The 18,039-nt window shown below is 35.8% G+C and overlaps 1 protein-coding gene across 3 annotated transcripts in view; it reads right to left on the reverse strand.

Annotated features, from left to right (window-relative positions):
* Positions 1-18,039, reverse strand: part of UBR2 (ubiquitin protein ligase E3 component n-recognin 2) — a 103,823-nt gene that overhangs the window by 37,304 nt on the left and 48,480 nt on the right. For all 3 annotated transcript variants that reach the window (XM_052647838.1, XM_052647839.1, XM_052647837.1), the window contains 11 exons: positions 17,543-17,641; positions 11,815-11,978; positions 11,626-11,725; positions 10,088-10,216; positions 7,480-7,663; positions 5,272-5,333; positions 4,179-4,289; positions 3,390-3,455; positions 1,685-1,807; positions 1,474-1,537; positions 206-330 (listed from right to left, as the gene is read on the reverse strand). In XM_052647838.1, coding sequence (XP_052503798.1) covers positions 206-330; positions 1,474-1,537; positions 1,685-1,807; positions 3,390-3,455; positions 4,179-4,289; positions 5,272-5,333; positions 7,480-7,663; positions 10,088-10,216; positions 11,626-11,725; positions 11,815-11,978; positions 17,543-17,641 — 1,227 coding nt within the window. The remainder of the gene's footprint in view (positions 1-205; positions 331-1,473; positions 1,538-1,684; positions 1,808-3,389; positions 3,456-4,178; positions 4,290-5,271; positions 5,334-7,479; positions 7,664-10,087; positions 10,217-11,625; positions 11,726-11,814; positions 11,979-17,542; positions 17,642-18,039) is intronic.

An 18,039-nucleotide genomic window follows, 5' to 3' on the forward strand; every position in this document is an offset into this window, starting at 1 on the left:
TATTTTCTTTTTCTATGTATTTCTAGTAAGAGTGACTAGAGTTATACATGTGCTAGCACTGCAGTTTTTACAACTGCGGAAAAGGTACACAGAAGTCAATCTATACGCACACTAGATGGACAGTTAAAGGTTTAAATATTTCCATATATTTATGGAAGGGTTTAAGGAAGGATTTCCATATATTTTTTAAAATGTAGGTACTTACATCTTCAGGTAAAGACTTTACCAATTCACTATGAGCCATAGGTTTGATGCTCAACTGATGGATAATCTCTCGTTTAATCTCATCTGTAGCATTAACCTGTCCAACTCCAGGAATAAATCTCTCTCCTGTCAACAATGAATAAGTACATATATACACACTTAACAATCATAATATTTATAAGCAATACATATTTATAATTCATGCAATACAATATATTTTTCTTTCTGTACAATGGAAAAGCAATGACTGGTCAGGCAATAAAGCAGGGTGAGAGCAGCTCCCAATCATCTTTCTGAGCCTCTAACACAACAGGTGAGTGTAGTCTTCAGCCATGGAGAGAGAACTCTGGTTGCTGTTTTCAAAGAATGAGATCAGAAGGTGGGAAGGGACTAGAAACAGCAGCTGTACCAGCAGCCTAGGAAACTGCTTTCAAGTCATGTGGCATGTGGTAGGAGGAAGGGAGCCCTCCTTTGGTCTTTGATCTAGTGGCAAATAAGGTATCACCTTCTGAGATCTCCTTCTTTGGTATTACATCCTGACAGCAGCCAGGATTCTCTGCTCCAGGACTGTTGAGAGTCTGAAACAGTATGGGAGGAGGGAGAAAGTAAAGCACACACAGGAAAGATGGAGGTGACGGGACTTAAAATATAGTGAGAACACTTGCACACCACAAAGCTATGGAGAGAAACGCAGCTAAGATATAAAGTAACAATAAATAGCTCCTAAATATCCTATTCTTGTTTGCTAAATTCTGTCCCCTGTTTTATTCCTAACTCAAAATTTTCCAGTTTATCCTGCATTAGCAGTTGTCCTCGCCCCTTCTTCCAAAGCACTGTAGTGCTGTTACCCTCATCATTACAGTAACCAGAGGGGAAAATAAAAATATACACTCGAATCTCCTTCCTCTAAAACTGAGGAACTGCTCAAACAGAAGAAACAGTTCAGATTCTAAACTACTCAGATTCTAAATACAGGACTTCCCTGGTGATCCAGTGGTTAAGAATCTGCCTGCCAACGCAGGGGACATGGGTTCAATTCCTAGCCCGGGCAGATTCCATGTGCTGTGGGGCAACTAAGCCCGTGTGCTATAACTACTGTGCTCTGCAACAAGAGAAGCCACTGCAATGAGAAGCCCGTGCACCTCAACTAGAGAAAGCCCACACATAGCAACAAAGACCCAGCACAGTCAAAAATAAATAAATAAAAATTTAAAAAACTTTTTAAAAAGTCAATATAATACATAAATGTTTCAAAATATCCAAACTTACCAACAAGCATTATAATGAGGTAAAGCATTTCTTCTATTAGAGTGTTGTTCTGCTGAACTAAATCCTGAAACCATCGGGGGCAATGGAAGAGAGCAAGTTCAGAGATAAGAATAAAAATCATCTGTATTACCTCAGATGATTAAAATAACCAAAAAGAATGAAAGGCGCTTCTCTAACAATTGTGTTGTGGTCTCATAAGGCATGCTCTTACCTTATGGGGAGTCTCAGAACTCATTTTCTTCCCATAATCTGGGGTACTGAAAATCTGATAAAGTTCAAAGCGGCTAAGCATTATCATCAGGAAATGATTTGGATCCATCATGGAGACACCTGTCTTTTTTTAAAATGTATGAAAGAAAGGAAAAGAGGAAGGTCAAAAGGGCTACTAAACAACTAGTGAGACATATTTTGGTTTGCACAAGAGAAAGCAGCTTACTCGTTCATCAATTCTACTAAAAGATGAGGACGCATCTAGCCCCAGTCCTTAATTGTGATAGCTACCAGTGTGGACAGGAATCTATGCTGGTAAAACAAAACAAGACACGCCCTGAACCCACATATCATAATAACATGGACTATACGTTCTCTTCCCTTTTAATGCTTTGAATTAGTTGTATCCCTATAAATTCAGTTCAAGGTTTTATGTCAGTGTTGTCACTGTCAGGGGTATGACTCCGAGAGAAATGTGGTACAGTAATAAAACTTTCAGTATTTTTTTTTAAATGCATATCATATTAAACTCTTTTCAAGAACTCAAACTAATTTTTAGTAATCAATGCTATACTAAGTGAAATGCTGGCTTTTAAATATTAGTTTTAATTCTCTTAAAATTCCATTTGCATAGATTCTCAATCAACTTGAATTTTGTTTTTTTGAACCAATAATTTTTTGAAATTTACATTTTGTAACTTATTCTATAATTTCTAAATCCACTCAGCAATAATATGGAAACACTACTTTGTGACAAGCACTGTGCTACATAAATGGACGTAAAAAGGACCAAGAGAGTTGTCACAGTTTAGTGTGGAGGAAGGAAAGGAAATAGGCAACCACAATCCAGAGTTATGAATGCTCTGGTGGGGATAAGCATCATGCTATGGGCCCTCCCCAAAAGGATACACAGCCATGTTTTAGTATGTCAGCTTTCTGGAGAAAGTGATGCTAAACTAAACATGAAGATATACAGGAAAACAAGACAGGTAGCAAACAGAAAGGAAGAGGGTGGGGTGTACAACCTAGGTAAGGAAAGAAAGAAACGTACAAATTTTAAGACTTAATGCAGTATATGACAAATTCAGGGAGTTTTTAACATAGTTAAGTACTGAAGGCCTTGAAAATCAGTTAGAGGATTTGGGGCTTTATAATCAGAGGACAGTGAAGAAAGGATAGCTTTCAGATTTCTGACTCTAATAACTGTACAGATTGTTGAACAATTCACCAAGGTAGAGAAACTCTGAAGATAGGAAGAAGGTATGGAGGACACAGTCTTTATTTTGAATATGTGAAATACAAGATGTGTTCAGGAAACCAGATGGAAATGTTCAATCAGTTATTTTAGCCATATGAATTTGGAGCTTAGTAGATAAGGGCTAGGCTGCTTCCTTGGTAGCTCAGTGGTAAAATATCCGCCTGTAATGCAGGAGATGCAGGTTCGATCCCTGGGTTGGGAAGATCTCTGGAGAAGGAAACGATAGCCCAGTCCAGTGTTCTTGCCTGAGAAATACCACAGACAGAGGAGCCTGGCGCGCTACAGGCCATGGGGTTACAAAAGAGTCGGACACAACTTAGCGACTAAACAACAACAGATAAGGGGTAGATCGAAGTTACAGATTTGAGAGTGATCCTAAGTGTCTGGGTCCGGTGAAAATAACAAAAAGTAAAACTCCCCCAAACCTTTAATGCTTTTAATTCATTACCTGAAGCATTACTATATCCTTATCAAACATTTCACGTCTACATTTCACATTGTGGTAGTAATAAATCTAAAAAAAAAAAAAAACCAAGTAATTATATTGGGTAAACAGGTTTTTATTTGTGCAGTTCTCTCCTCTCCCCACTCACCAAAAGAGCACTGGCTTTTGTGCATGTGAGTATATGAACATGCAAACACACACACACAATGTGATTTCCCCAGCAGTGAATGCTATCTTAATAGAGATTAACTAATTAGAAATTTCCAGATTATAGTATGGAATCTCTATGGAACTTTATGGTTCACATTTTGCAGCCAACTTTCTGGGTCTCCTAATAAAGTTCTTTCAATGAGATTTATTGCTATCAAAAGTAGAGAAAAATCCTATACCAAGTCTTGGTGAGGTTTAAAAATTAAAACCTCAATTTCAGAGCTACACTAACAGAATTTTATCTTTTTTAACCCAATTTTATAACTAAAGTAGGTGAAATCTTGATTTTTCATCATGTTTTTAAAAATATCAAACTTTGTTCTAAAAATGACTTCAAGTGAAAATTAAGTTCATTTCTACTTTTGATATTGTTTCTTAATAAAATATGAATAAAAGCTCTAAGAAATTTTTGGTTTAACGTTACATCTACCCTGTCAAACAGTTTTTAATAAAACATTTTTAAGGTTCATTCCCAGCGGCCATTGAATAGTTTTTATATAGATGACTTTCCAAGACTATTACAACCTCCACAGAAACTGAAGAATGGACTGAAAACTCTTCACAAAATTAAAAACCACTTACCTGGTTTACGAGAGAGAAACCGTTTCTTCTCCACATTCCTGCATGTACTTGGGCACATAAAACAAGACATCTAAGAGGGTGTTCTATCAACATGGGTGGGCTAAGTTCACTCTGTGTATACAAAAAAACCACAAAACCTCAACTCTATAATTAAGAAGACTGGTTTAGAGATGGAAACTTTATATAAAACACAAGTCAAAATTATTTTAAGGTATGTCTGTGTGCTACTTAATTTTATGTGTTGACTTGGCTGGACCATGGTACCCAAGTTTTGATTGCCACCAGTCTAGATGTCGCTGTGAAGACATTTTTTAGATGAACTAGTATTTAAATCAGTACAGCTTATGAGTAAAGCACATTACTCTCCATGATACTGGTGGGCCTTTTCCAATAAGCTAGAAGGCCTTAAAAGAAAAGACTGAGGTTTCTCCAAGGATGAAGAAATTCTGCTTCCAGCCTGCCTTTGGATTTCAGACTATAAGATCAACTCTTAATCCGCCAGGTTGCCAGGTTTATTTCAGACTTGCCAAATCCCTTGACTATGTGAGCCAAATCCCTACAATAAATTAATCTGTCTTTTCCTGTATACACACACATATACAAACACACACTCAGGTATACTATGTAATGATTTGATATTTGCAGTTCAATTCCTGGGTCGGGAAGATCCGGTAGAGAAAGGATAGGCTACCCACTTCAGTATTCTTGTGCTTTCCTTGTGGCTCAGCTGGTAAAGAATCCGCCTGCAATGCGGGAGACCTGGGATCGATCCCTCGGTGGGATGAGCCCCTGGAGAAGGGAAAGGCTATACCCACTCCAATATTCTGGCCTGGAGAATTCCATGAACTGTATAGTCCGTGGGGTGGCAAAGAGTTAGATATGACTGAGCGACTTTCACTTTCACTTTCTTTCACTTTTTCGTAATTATGAAATGATCAACATGGTAAGTCTAGCAACCATCTATCCCCATACAAAGTTATTACAGTATTACTCAGCATATTCCTTATGCTGGATATTGTATTCTCATAACTTATTTATTATCTAACTGGAGGTCTGTAATAAACAGTTACTTTTAAATGTTCACACTACTTACTAGAGGTAGGAGCTCTGGAAATTTATATGCCACTTCACTTTTGCTTAACAACACATGCAAACCTGCATGGAAACAAAGACAGAAGTATTTCTATAGGTGAAAGTCATTTAGATTTAAAAAAAAAACAAAAACAACTAAATATTTGCTCAACTTTATATCTAACTCCCTTTCTGTGTCTCTTTGGAGACCTATCATATTACACTGTTATTTTCATGAACCTCTGTATTAAAGGCATGCTTAGAAGCAGAGTCTTAATTACATGTATCAACATACACTGATTACATTTTACAGAAGTAAATGTTAGAAGTGCAAACATAGCAAAAGCAGCTAAGTAACTATCAAAGCAATTTATATGTTAAACCAATTTTAAGGGTCATAATCGATTGAATCATGAAGTTTGTTCCATTTAAAGTATAGTAGCAAGAGATCCTCCCGGCAACTGAACAGAGAAACTGGCCATGGAATTCAAGGTCTGCACTGATTCTGACCTCAGAATTCAGTTCCCCAGAGCTTCCAGTTTAGGATCAAAGCCTCTTTCGCCCCTAATTGCAAAGGGCTTTTCATAGCTCAACCTTAGTTAATTCTGCTAGCTAAGAATTGTCCTATTTATGTTGTTGTCTAAACAGAGAATGCTTTTTACAGTCTCATCAATAGATGCAGGCCACTTGGTCAAGCCTGGTTTGAAGCTTTCCTCATCCAAGAACACCTGTATTGAGAATCCCATTCTGACAATGTGCACTCAGCCTCCATTAGCACAGCCTCCAAGTTGTTCTTGAACTGCTCTGTGTATGTTTACTTGGCTCTCCAGTTAGATTATAAGCATTCAGGCCAAGGTTTGCCAAACACAGAAAGAAAATGCTCAAAATATTAGAGGACTGAGGTGGGTAAATACCTCGGCAAAATTAGTACATTTTTAGAGTACTGACTGTTTTCCCTCTGGATAATTATCAGCATTAGCTTCTGCTCAGATTTTCAAAGGGCAGAAAAAATCAGTGGCTGAGTTGGAGACCCACTTTCCTGCATTCTAGTTGAACACTATGCCACACCACCATGCCATCACTTGCCTGTACTGAAGATCAATAGTTCAGCATGCAAGTATCAATACTTATGAAAACAAAACTGGGCATGAACAAGTTACAGGAAAAAGATTTTTGCCTACAATCACAATTTCATTCCTGGTACTTTTTATTGTTCTACTTGTACTATTTAAATTCACATGTCTAAGTTCAATCAAATCACCACAATTTCAATAAGAATCTAAAAAAATTGTTCGAAGGCTAACATCTATTGGCAAGATAATGTGGTAATGCACAGAACAATGAAAAAAAAAAGGCTTCAGAAATGACAGAGGGATTGTTACTACTTATCCCATAGACATTAAAAGGAGAATAAAGGAATTTTATGAACAACTCCGTGTCCACATATTTGATAACTCAGACGAAATGGACCAATTTCTTGAAAAACACAAACCACCAAAACTCACACAAGGAGATACAGATAATAGGAACTGTTGTATATCTGCTGAAGAAACTGAATCAATGATTAATTACCTATCAAAAAAGGGAAAGTATCAGTTCCATACTATTTTACTGGTGAATTCTACCAAACATTTAAGGAAGAAAAGACACCAATTCTCCAGTCTTTTACACTTGCACACACACACACACACAAACTACTTTCACGTTATTAAGTTACTGAGCCACACATTTAAGCTACATTGCAAATTATGCAATGAGTGAAAATATTTACTTTACTTTTCTACTCTCTGAGTTGAAAACGGAACTAAAGGGAACAGTATGTGAACAGGCTGAGAATTCCTGCACTCAAGAAATGTGGAAGAAAGTTACTATGTCTATAGAGACAGACGAGTGCATATGCAGAGTTTCTGGCTGCCGTGAGGTAGCAGCTTCAAATAGTCGAGCATGTGTAAATAGTGTGTAAATCAGCTACTTACGATTAAAAAAGCCTATCAACCCAATTTGGAACTCACTTCAACCTGATGATTAAAAAATTTATCAATAAGGAACTGCTTAGAGAGAGAGGAAGTCTAGGGTGTTTTCAATTTATTAACAATCACTTAAGTGATAGACTGATCTGAACAAGAACACTTTCAAAATAAAGCATTTTAAGTATTCAGTAAATACTAACCACAAACAACAATTCAAAAGACAATTTCAGGGTTCCTTTTTTTAGGGAAAAATGTTTTACCTGCAAGTAAGCGAGAAACTGGGAGGTGAATGCTAACTTTTTCTTTGGAAACACAGTATCTGATAGTTTCCACTGAATGTCCACAAATGCTTAACGTCACTGGCTGTTCACCATCAGTAAAACCACCATGACACTGCATCAATACAGCAAGGCATTTCTTGTAAGCCTCAATTAACACTTTCTCCTGTAAAAGAGGATTTTATGTTAAGTTTCTACAATATTAAAATAAGAATCTCAAATTCAATGATGAATATTTACCTCAAATATCAATACGGGCAAATTAAATCTTCCCTTGCAACTTGCTCCCTCTATCCAAGGTCCTGTCTCAGGGAATATCTCTACAGAGGTGCAGAAATCTAGAAGTCATTCTAATATATTCCTTTTCCTCATTCCCCATTTTTTTCTTTAAATTGAGGCATAGTTGATGTACATTTTTATAGATTATATTCCATTTAGTTATTATAAAATATTGACTATATTCTTTGTGTTGTATAATATATTTTTATAGCTTATTTATTTTAGACACAGTGGTTTGTACCTCTTAATCTCTCCTATTTTGCCCCTCCTGGTCTTCTTTCTCTCCATTGGTAACCACTAGTTTGTTCTCTGTACCTGTGAGTCTGTTTCTGTTTTATTTTTTATACTCCACACATAAGTGATTATAGGATTTGTCTTTCTGACTTATTTCACTAAGCATAATACCCTCCAAGGTCCATCAATGTTGTTGCTAATGCAAAATTCCATTCTTTTCCTGGCTGAGTAATAGTCTACCACACCTACCCCCCCCCCATTCTTAGGCACTCATCTGTTGGACACTGTATCCTCGCAATTGTGCTGCTATGAACACTGGAGTCTTAGTCACTCAGTCAAGTCCAGCTCTTTGTGAGTGGACTGTAGCCTCCCAGGCTCATTGGCCAGCATGTATTTCTTCAAATTAGTGTTTCTTTATCTTCAGATAAATACTTAGGAGTGGGATTGCTGCATTTTATGGTGGCTCTATTTTTAGTTTTTGAAGAACTTCCATATTGTTTTCCATAGTGGCTACAACAATTTACATTCACACTAACAGTTGTACAGGTTTCCTTTTCTCCACATCCTCGCCAACATGTGTTATTTGTGTTCTCTGTGAGGACTATTCTGACATGTGTGAAGTGGTAGCTCATCGTGGTTTGATTTGCATTTCTCTTATGATTAGCAGTGTTAAGCGTCTTTTCACGTGCCTATTGGTCATCTGTATGTCTACCTTGGAAAAATGTCCATTCAGGTCTTCTGCCCATTTTTAAACTGGGCTGTTTTTTTGATATTGAGCTGTATGGGCTGTTTATATATTTTGGATAATAATCCCTTATTGGTCATCTCATTGGCAAATATTTTCTCCTCCTCAGTAGGTTGTGTCTCTGTTTTGTTGATGGTTTTCTTTGCTGTGTGGAAGCTTTTAAGTTTAATTAGGTTCCATTTGTTTATTCTTTTGCGTTTGTTTCCTTTGCCTTAGGAAATACATTCAAAAAATTTACTAAGATTTATGTCAAAGAGTGTTCTATGCTTTCTTCTAGGAGCTTTATGGTTTCCAGTCTTACATTTAGGTCTTAATCCAATTTGAGTTTATTCTTTCTTACGGTGTGAGGAAATGTTCTAATTTCATTCTTTTACATACAGCTGTCCAGTTTTCCCAGCATTACTTACTGAAAAAGATCACCTTCTTTCCATGGCATACTGTCTCCTTTGTTGTGGATTAACTGACTATAATTCTGTGGGTTTATTTCTGGCCTCTATTTTCCTCATTCCCCATTGTGCAATCTATTACCAAGCTAGCAACCACATCCAAAATGCTCTCAAACCTGGCCACTGATATCTCCAGTCACTTAAAGGAAAGCCAATGTGTCTCCACTGAACTTCCTGCTTCTACTCTTGCCCTCCTCCTTCCGTTATCCACACAGAGTCACTTTCAAAAACATGTAAACTGGATCATGTCACTTTTCTGCTTGGGAGTCTCAAATAGCATCCACTTCAGTCAGAATAAAATTCAGATTTCTGAACATGGCCCTGCAAAGTCATGTCTTCAACCTCTGCTCCAACTACAGCCTCTCACAGCTTCTGGAACAACCATACTCCTCTTCATCAGAGAGCATGATACAGCTTTTCCTCAGTCAGGAATATTCTTTACTCTGATCAGTTAACTCTGACACATAGTTTAGATCTCATGGAAGCCTTCTCTGATCTCCTAACTTACACCTCTCATCTAGATTTTATAGCCAAAGGCGGCCAACACCATTTAAAGACACAGGATAAATGTACTAATAGTAAAATTTCATTTGGGTAATTTATAAACTTTTTATATGCTCAAAATCTTGATAGGATTATGGGGAAAAAAGAGAAGACAGCAACATAAGAGAAATGAGGGTGGATTATATCTCCCTCTATTTTCTAATTTCCCTAAGGCTTTAGAATTTTAACTTTTATTGAATGTGTAGGTGAAAGAGGAAAATATGCTATTTTATGAGCATATCATTACTATCCTCTCCAAACTGCCTCATATTTTACTTAGGAAATTGTTTATCTCTGCCCCTCCTCCATTTATCTCCTATCCCTGACCCCAGAAGAGACTCACGTCTAAAGCACACCAGTCTTGTATCATTGAAATGACATGTGTTAATTTCATTTGTAGTGTGAAGGCTGCTTCCCACTCTGGTTCCATTTCAATATGCTGTCCTACTTGACGTGTAATTGGATCCATTCCCTTAAAAGAAGTGAAAAGATTTTAAATAAATTAAAATTACATTTGTTCTTCTACATAGAAACTTAAGAAATAATGTAGAAGAAATATATACTGATTACAAAAAAGTTTTAACAGGAAGTTTCAAGCAGTATGAGAAGTCCAACTTCTTAAATTACATGTTTATATAATATTCCCTAAAATTTTATAAAGAAAAAAATCCCAGTAAAATATAGAATGAATTACTTTAGAGGCAATCTTCTACATGTTTTAGACAATAAAATTTGTACTTCACTGCAACAATCCTTCAAAAATTCCTTTTTAGTTCTATCATCTATAGAAAAAACTGTCAGAAGAAATTTGACAGGCTTTTAAAATGCTATTGAATTCATAAATATGTTCTATAAAATGATAAAATAAAATTTTTATATTTATTTGTAATTTGCAACTGCAAGTTTTCAGAGTCTGAAGGAAAGCAAAACTAGAAAAAGATAAACAGCTTTTAATACAAAAAAATATACCTCTTTAGAAACTAGCCTAACTACCCTGGTGGAACAGAACTAATTAAATGATAGAAAATATATGACATTTTGAGTATTCAAATTAACCAAGGTAGCTACTGTTTCTACAGGCACAAAGCAAAAAACAGAAGTACTATAATAAATTTAACATCCATTAAACTACCACATAACATGGGAACTAGAATATATCCTAAAAAGGACAGGTACTAAGGAAAGCATAATGATATTGGTCATGTTTTCTGAAATGTTCTCTATCTTTTTGCAGCCAGGGGAATCCCCTGGCTGTCTAGTGGCTAGGACTAGTGCTCTCATTGCTGAGGTTTGATCCCTGGTTGGGGACTGAAATCCCACATGCCTCAAGTTGTAGCTAAAAACAAACAAAACAACAACAACAAAAACTGGTTAACTATACCAGTTAATTTGTTTCTAGATTTTATTTTGTATACAGAGGTGTATCCAAAAAGAAAATTAAATGGGGCAGCTGGTGAGGAGAGTTCTATACTATATCATATAAATATGGCATCCATGAAACAAAAAAGAAATATGGAAACATTAAAAAAACACATAAACATAGCTTCTTAACTAAGTCGACAATACTTCCATTCAAGCATATTCAAAACAAAACAACTAATGTGAAGCCCCCAAAGAAAGAACATTAACGGTAACCAAAAGAATAACCAAATACAAAAGAACAGCAGATGTCAGAACCTCTGCTGGGATCTCATGTATTCTACACCTTTCTAAGAGTTTCCAATTAAGAGGAGCTTCTTGGTCCAAATTGTAGCTATCCAAATTATTCTTTTAAAAATATGCCCAGAATGAAAAAAATGCAAACAGAAAGATATTTAGATCAGTGAGCCAAAAAGGAAAAAGTAAACATTTCCCTTTTGAAATGTATCCATTTATACATACCTGCATACATTTGAGTAATTCCAAAAAGGCATCAAATCCTTCCAGGAACTTCTGCCTCAGACCATCTGACCATTCAGTTGGTTTGCTAATTAACACATACCTGAACAAGATAAAAACAGCAATGAGTATACGAATAAACAATGACCTTTTACAAGTTGCAACTGGTTTAACAACTAAACAAAAACTTACTTGAGATCTAAAATAAGACTCTGAACCCTCCTAAACTTAAAGGCTTGTAAAGCAGTATAGCGTTCAAACTGAAATCTGCCTTGGACGTCTCGATGCCTCAAATGATCCATGAAAGTCTTAATGATAGTGGTCATCAGGTTTTCTTCTGTGATAAGCATCCGAGCCTAAGACAAAGTATATCAGAATACACGGTAATAAAAAACTATTTACCACAAAGCTTAAAAAAAAAAAGTCACCAACAGTGGCTAGCTCTTTCAGTTTAGACCTTTTTCAATACAACTATATAATATCATAATATCATAAATGCATTATTGTGTATTTCTAAATAACAATTACTTACTCCAATTGCCACGTGTATGAAGCAACAATTATATCACGGAGAAAGATGCCAGAATGTAAGGAGACAGATCCAAGGCTCATTATTCAAAGACAATTCAGGGTGGGGGATCTGAACCAGGCTGCAAATTTTCCTTAACTGAGACATTTAGACACCTATAATGGTATGGTATAATTATTCTAGGATCCACAGGCTTATATCACAGATTCTGTAGAACTCAGTATGAAATATGAAACCGTATTTCTTTTAATCTTAGTTGAGATTTATTTTTTGTTTCTTTCTATGTATATACATATCTATGTATTTTTGAATAAGCAAATATACTTAAATGATGCAAAAAAAGTAAAAAGGTAGTCTCTTAGCTCCCAAAGTTCCCCTTTCAAAGGCAATGTTTGTTAGCAGTTTTCTTACATATACTTCCAGAGGTGGTATGTGTATAACATATACATGTATGCATACATACACACACACATATATATACATTTATAGTATACATGAATAAATGTTATTAAGTAGATATAAGTATGAGTATGTAGAATGATCTCTGCCCTCTGCCTCCTGCCCAAAGGATAGCATATTATAAACACGGTTCTGCATTTGGTTTTTCACCTGATATATTTTGGAGATTATTCCATACCAATTAACATAAATTCTCTCATTCTTTTTAACTATCACAACTATTCTCTTCTATCATACTTTATTAGCCAGGTCCTTTACTGGTGAGCATTTGGGTTTTCCCAATCTTATGCTATTTATCACAAAAGATACTGCAACAATTATCTACTGTGTACAGCTGCAAGGAGATTCAGAAAATAATTTCCTAGAAGTGAATTACTGGGTTAAGGTAATATACATTATAATTTTTAACGGATATCACCAAACTCCAAATTGTCAACTGAAAGAAGACAAAGATGTCAAAGAAGAAAAGATGCCTAATGTAGAGGTTTTAAGTGGTAAAGTCATCAGATAAGGAGAAAATCTATTAATGTACAGTTAAACATCCCTTTGAAAAACTCTTAAATCATCATCTCATTGCCAGGACTTAGGCTCCAAGAAGCTCAAAGTCAATAGGATTAATTTATGTTAATTTTCCTAGACAGTGAAGACTATAGTTCATGTTTGAAGGAGGGGAGGAATTGACAAGTAAAATGATTTTCCTTCTTGTTTGCTGTATTAGTCAATTTTGAGACAATTAAATGAGTATATACAATTTCACTGACTTAGGAAAAACTTCTAGTCTCAGGGGACAAGCTTTTACTATCTTGCCATCAAGTACACTGTTTGCGTTCAATTTTTACTTTTTGTTTTGCTTTTAGGTACTTTATCCCATTAAAGAAATTCTTTTATTCCTATTTCATTTGCAATGAGGTTTTATTAATTTGTTTTAAATCATGAATTCTGGATAAGCATCTGATATGATCAATTTTCCTCCTTTTTGTCTGTTAATAAGCTCTTTTATGCAAGCTGATTTTGTTTTCAAATGGTATACTACTCTTGCCTTAAAGAAATAAAACAAACTTGGTTATGATACGTTATCCTTTTCCCATATTGCTTGATTCTGTCTGCAATTCAATCTCAGTTTTGGTAATAAGATTACAGAGGATGTCATTAAATTGTCAAGTATATTCTTTCTCTGTTTTCTAGGAAAAGTTATATAAGACAGGTATTATTTTTTTCTTAAATATTTGGAAAAATTTCCCAGTATAGCCTTTGGGCCTGGGGACTTCCTTGTGAGCAGATTTTTATATTAATTAAAATTTCTATTTCTTGTTTCTCTTGTAATAACCGGTGTTTTTTTCTTAGGGATCTGTTTATCTCATCTAGATTTCCAATTATATTAACTGGATCCTAATGTTGCCTATTTTCTATTTGAAATCTATAAGATTTGTAGCTTTTTGCAATCCTTTTTAAATTAAAATTTTTTCTATTTTTCTTATTAGACTTTCTAGAGATCTATCTCCCACCAGTTTTGCTTTTCTTATCCTCAAAGAAAAACTTTTTGTACATTTTGTTTTGTTAATTTGTGTTCTTTACTATTTCCCTTTTTCTATTTCCTTTAGATAAAAGACAGAAGGAGTTGTATTACAATGGCCTTCAAGGTCTGGGACTATCTACTCCCATCACACCCCATCCCCAAACTCAATGACCTCACGGATCATTCTCCTCCTCAGTCACTCTAGCAACACTGGCCTGATTTGGGTTTTTTCTTCTAAAATGTCAAGTGCACATTCACCTCAGAACTTTGCATTTGCTATTTTTCTCTGCTGAGGAGACTCTTCCACCAGCTAGGCACATCACTTACTCCCTCATGTCTCTGTTCAAACACCATCTCTCCAAGAGGCTTTTTTTGGAAAACCTTGTATAAAATATGACCCTTTCACTGTCACTCTCTAACCTTTTAATCTGCTTTCCTACTTTATAGCACTTCTCAATGACCTTTATTTATAAGTAGTATTACATACATGTATCTCTTAGTTAAGATTGTAAATTCCATGGGAACAAGGTCTTTTGTCTTTTTTGTTTATTGCTCTACTTATCTCCAGAGCCTCAAACAATGCCTAGTTAATAAAAATTCTAAATAAATATGCTCTGAATTACAAATACATGTTATTTTTCTAGCGTTTCTAGCTAAAGGAGTCAGGTAAGAAGCAAACATAAAAAATTGAAATATTAGAAAAAAACAAAAATTATTATATGCAGATTACTAGAAATTCTAAGGAATTAACACAAAATATTAGAGAAAATGTTAATAAGAAAACCAGATAGATACAAGATGGATATATAAAAATCAGTAGTTCTTAATATATTATCCATAATGAGATTAAAACTGTGAGTAATTTATAATAGTGTCTAAAATACAAAACATAAAACACTTTTAGGACAAATTATGTTCCTAGATGGGGATATTCAATATTGCAAAAATATCAGTTCTTCCCAAATTATCTATAATTAAAACATTTTTTCAGTCAAAAATTCTAACATGTTTTTGAAACTGACATTTATTTCTGTTTGTTGCTGTTTAGTCATCAAGTTATGTCTGACTCTTTTAAGACCCCATGGGCTATAGCCCACCAGGTTCTTCTGTCCACAGGATTTTCCAGGCAAGAATACTGGAGTGGGTTACCATTTCCTTCTCCAGTGGATCTTCCCGACCCAGGGACTGAACTTGCATCTCCTGTGCTGCCAAGAGGATTCTTTAACACTGAGCCAGTAGGTTTTTAGTCAAAAACCCTAATATGTGTCTTTGTTTTTTGAAATTGACAAAATGATTTTAGTCCTTAAAAAAAAAAAGGCCTAAAATAATTAAGAAAAATTTTTTTCTTTTTTTAGCTCAGTTCTTATATTTACTTGCATCAGGGTTTAGTTGCAGCACATGGGCTCTTTAGTTGCTGCGTGTGGGGTCTAGTTCCCCAAGCAGACTGAACCCGGGTCCCCCGTATTGGTGGTAGTTGGGGGGGCGGCACACAAAGTCTTTGCCACTGAACCATGCGGAAGTCCCAAGAAATTTCTTGGAAAGAATAATAAAAGGAGATCTAGAGCTCAATAAAATATTAAAATGGAATATTAAGCTAAAATTATTCAAACTGAGCACTGGCATGGAAATGGACAAAAGGATCAATGAGGGAGAAATGCAGGTTTGATTACACATGGGACTGTCTCAGAAGCTTCTCAAACTTACTGCTGACTAAACTGAAAGCAATACTTGCCCTCTTTACAAGTTCTACTCATTCTCCAAAACTTCCTATGCAACTGGCAGAGAAATCTACTTGGTTACAATCAAAAACCCAAGAATCACCTTCACGTTTTCCCCTCAAACCCAATAATCAACGACTCACCAAACCCAATATCCCTGAAACCCAAAGTGTGGTTGTTTAGTAGATTTCACTACTTACATCTCTCTCACAACTTCTATACCCTTTGCCACAATCCCTAACAGGCTCCCCACAACCACTACTGCCACAGCAAATTTGTTCTCCAAATTACGAAAAGCTTCATCTTTTAAAAATCACAAATGTGATGATGTAAGTGCCACTTCAAACTCTTCAATGCCTTCCAATGCTCTTAAGATAAAAATAAAAATCCTTAATTTGGACCAAAATATCTCATTAGTGGGTAAATAGACTTCAGATAGCTTCAGCTGTGTTAGAATACACCTTTGAATATAAAAGTATCTGAGGAAAAAACAATCATTAAAAAAAGAAGCTGGAACAGACACCTTATTAATAAAATAAGTGTAGCATACTCTTACAGAGAAGGCAATGGCACCCCACTCCAGTATTCTTGCCTGGAGAATCCCAGGGATGGCGGAGCCTGGTAGGCTGCCGTCTATGGGGTCACACAGAGTCAGACACGACTGAAGCGACTTAGCAGCAGCAGCAGCAGCATACTCTTAACTCCATACAGTTAGGTCCTTGCCTATGTTTCTGGTCTCATTTTATTCCATGTTCAAGGATGTTCGACTGCACTTCTTTCCTTCTATTCCCTTTATAGGAATGTACCTACTTCAGGGTTTTCTCAAGTGCTGGTTCCTCTGAATAGATTTTTCTTCATGAGCCTGCATAAAGCTACACAGAATCCTCTTCCAAACTGGAAAAAGGTCAGATCTTTTTACTATTCTCTCAAAACAACCAAATTCTTCAGAGTTTTTATTATAGCTTTAATTAACCACTTATGTGTCTTTCCCTCTACAGTAAGTTTCATGAGGGCAAAGACTATGTCTGTTTTTGTTCATCGTTTCATTCCCAAAGCACAGAACTAAATAAATAATAGGTGTTCAAAGTTTTGTTAAATGAGTTAAATATTAATTATTCAATATTATGAAAACACAAGGATGCCTGCTGGAACAACTAGTGAAACTTAGTACAAGATAACCGAATCATCATGATTCAATTGCCTTAGTAATCCCTTCCCTTAGGGTGGAAAAGGAGGCTTTTCAAAATGTGAGATTATATACAATGGGCTGTTTCTTCCTTCTTGTCTTTCTTTTTTGGCCACACTGCGTCGTTTGTGAGATTCTAGTTCCCCAACCAGGGACTGAACCCAGGAGCCGGCAAAAGCACTGAGTTCTAACCACTGGACAGTCAAGGAATTTGCACAATATGCTGTTTCTAATGGATAAACTTGTTAAACCAATGAGTTTAATTAACTTGTCAGTTCAAAACCTCAAGGAAGTACTATGAGAAAGTACAGATTGAGTTCAAATAACTTTCCCCCTCCAGATTACACATTCAAAGTTATATCTTCTGGTATACAAGGCATCTGAAGTCCTATCACCCATTAATAAAATATTTTTCTATTCAGAAATATACAGATCTCAGTTCTCTATTATTTTAAGGCTTTACTCCTTCTAGTGGAAAACAAGAAAGTTCTTCTTCGTCTTTTAGTACTTACAAGTGAAGGGACTGTGAAAATCTGAACCGAGAAGTCTGCGATTGAAAACTCTCTGTCGTGGTCATCTGTCACATAATCACTCTGCAAACGCTCATAGTTCTATTAAGAAGGCAAAAAAAGGCAAGGAGTGCCAGCTATCAGTGACAAAGAAGAGGCAAGCACTACTCACCAGAGTAGGTGCGGTGAAGAACTGGACAGACAGAGCAGTCACGGACACTGCTCGCTCGTGATCATCCTCCATAAAATCTCTCTGCAACTGCTGGTAATTCTAAACAACAAGGGGGAGATTCACCTCTAATCCACAATGACCAAATGTTTAAGGATTATAATGAAAAATCAGTGCTGGAGGAGTCAATAAGATGTGCTATGAGAAAAACTGGAATGATTTCTACCAACTACCAACATACTAATCTGTAAAAACACTGATGCACTATTCAATCTTCTAGAGCACAATGGCAGTTTATGAGCTCAAATAGGAGTAACAGCTATTAAAATCC

This window comes from Budorcas taxicolor, chromosome 11 (genome assembly GCF_023091745.1).
Source record: "Budorcas taxicolor isolate Tak-1 chromosome 11, Takin1.1, whole genome shotgun sequence".
In the NCBI taxonomy this organism is placed as follows: domain Eukaryota; kingdom Metazoa; phylum Chordata; class Mammalia; order Artiodactyla; family Bovidae; genus Budorcas; species Budorcas taxicolor.